This window comes from Hyaena hyaena, unplaced genomic scaffold (genome assembly GCF_003009895.1).
Source record: "Hyaena hyaena isolate Hyena2069 unplaced genomic scaffold, ASM300989v1 scaffold_2426, whole genome shotgun sequence".
Taxonomy (NCBI): domain Eukaryota; kingdom Metazoa; phylum Chordata; class Mammalia; order Carnivora; family Hyaenidae; genus Hyaena; species Hyaena hyaena.
Genome location: NW_024083061.1, coordinates 6,869 through 9,298, shown reverse-complemented (window position 1 = coordinate 9,298; position 2,430 = coordinate 6,869). Strand labels below are relative to the sequence as shown.

The window sequence follows — 2,430 nt, the reverse complement described above, 5'->3', positions numbered from 1 at the left end:
CCAACAATAGTTCATTGATTTTAAGATAGGCATTTCCCTCATTTTATCATCTCTTAAATTTTGATATGTCTTATAGTTAGTGGCATCTTACATTGATTTTTTTTCTTTCTTGTAAGATGGTGCATCTTATAGTCAATGACATCAAACCTTGATTTGATGAAATGTGGCCAATATTAGTTATTGAATTGAGAAAATGTATTCGCTGTCTGCCCTTGGATGTACGTGTTGAATAATTGCATGCCCACCCTTGCCTTGCCGCTGGGAACTTCCGCATCACTTCCTCCAGAGAGCCAATGAAACCTCTTTTTGTTTGTTTTTGCAGGTTTTTATTTATAGATTACAAGCAGATCTTCTACTCTCAGGCCTCTAACTATAAAAGGTACAGTAGAACCTTTCTCCCTTCCCCATCCTTTCCACTCCTCCAGCCCCTCCGTGTCCCTCCCACGACGTACTTGGTTTGTCTGACTGTCCCTAGAACCATTTCCGGAATCTGGTCATCCCCAAGTCCCTTCCCAAAGCGACTCACCCAATGTGGGTTTATGTGTTGCTCTCTCTGGGAAAGGAAGAGAAGAGAAGAGGGGCATCCCTTTGCCCTTCTGTGTGAGGAGGGACCAGTTATTTCCTTGTCCTCCCTGGATAGGACCCACTCAATGACCTGTAAAGACCATTTCAGCACTTCCATTCTGTTTGTCTCCAAGGCTTCACCTTAGGTAAGAACTTTTCACCCTCAGTCACCTCTCAGTGGCCCTGACTTTTTACAGCTGAAGGTCCATCTTGTCTAAGATGGACAGTGTTACCTAACAGTATGTGTACTCTAGCAACATGAACGGCATCAAGAGCAACAGAGAATTGTACCAGCAATACACGGCCTCGGCCCCCAGGCTGCTGGCCCGCATCTCCAAACTGCTCATCCTTTGCTGGAACTCAGGCATTTCTGTACCCAAGGGCATTAGGAACATCTTTGAGTTCACTTGGGAAGAACTTACTGCCTACCCCATGGTGCCTACTGCGTCCTACATCCTGGGCCTGGAGATCAGCTTTGGACCCCCACCCGTGGTGCTTATGGAACCAACCTACACGCAGGCCCCTGTCCAGAAGAAGGCGCCACCACTGGTACTACCACCACCGTTGCTGCCCGCACCCACTGGGCCTGCCAGGTTAACCCGCTCTCCCACCCATGGCCGGGAAGCCCTGCACAAGTTCCAGCGGCGGTCCATCCACCTGCTCACAGAGCTGCTCACCCTGAAGAGGAAGGCCATGATGGAGTCTGCGTCTGGTAAGCCTGGCTCGCTGGATTCTTCTCCATTTTATCTGAGCCAGGAAGGATCTGCCCAGACTGATGTGTGTGTGGCCACCACAGCCATCACAGCCAGATTTATAAGGGTAAACTGGGGATAGGTGGCGGCCATGGGTCTGCTATAGGGATTGAACCGTGTCTCATACCTCCCCTCAACAGTCATCCTCACACCCTAATCTCTTCTCCACTTTTTCCTCCCCTTCCCCCAGTGTTACGGAGCTCATACTGGAAGGTAGGCTGCGAAGAATAGTGTGAGGCCAAAGGCACTGCAGGGTGGATTTTATGGAAATGAACCAGAGGTAGAGAGAGGCCGTACCCAGGAGGAGGGGGTGAATTGAGATGGCTGAGGGTAAGACCTCCATGGTAAGCAAGACCATCCATGGTAAGGGTGTAACCCTAAGATCAAGGAAGGAAGAGAGAGCCATATCAGTAATTGAGCCTTCTAGATGCTTCTAGGACCTTCTAAATGTTATTTTAAATACTAATGGCACCAGGACCCTGGCCTGTGGGTAGGAAGAGAGAAGGGTAAGGGGAGTAGAGAGCAAAATGCCACCTGACAGGTCTTGGGAGATTGAAACCCTTCCATTAAGGAGACCCTTCCATTAAAAGACCCTCATCCTTGCTTACCCTAGGAGTAGATCTTCCCTCTACCCTTATTTCCTGGGCCACTTACAGAGACCCTTTCCTGGAAGCATTAGCCCTGTGCTGGGAGGAAACTGAGTTGCTTCGATGACTCCTTTAGTAGGTTCCAATCATCTGGATGTCACAAGGCACTTCGTGGAGGCCAGCCTGCTCCTCCACCTCAAAGCCAAGGAGACAGCTTTCGACTACCTGATCAGCACCATTGGGAAAAGTAGCTCTGGTGTCGGCTCAATAGGGAAAGGTGGGTACCCGGGCTTCCGCCCTTCGGTGGAAGTTTGAATAGTGCCAGTAAGAATGCAATAGAAAGGTCAGATCCTCAGTTTAAACATCTGACATCTCCAAGAGTGGAGGTGGAGTCTCAAACAGAGAGATTCTGGAGCAACAGAGATTCTCAAATGTTGCAGTTGAGCATAGATATTGGTGCAGTTCCCATGGAGAGCAGTGTGATGGTATCTGCAAGGTGGGAGATACTCAAGCATCTGATGACTCAG

General features: G+C 49.2%; 1 protein-coding gene across 1 annotated transcript; it reads left to right on the top strand.

Moving 5' to 3' along the window:
* Positions 1–822: 822 nt before the first annotated feature.
* Positions 823–2,175, top strand: LOC120227505 (uncharacterized protein C3orf20-like). The gene is made up of 2 exons (XM_039225609.1): positions 823–1,276; positions 1,507–2,175. Exons 1-2 carry the CDS (start codon positions 823–825, stop codon positions 1,545–1,547), a joined length of 495 nt encoding a protein of 164 aa, XP_039081540.1. The 3' UTR covers positions 1,548–2,175.
* The last annotated feature ends 255 nt before the right edge of the window (positions 2,176–2,430 follow it).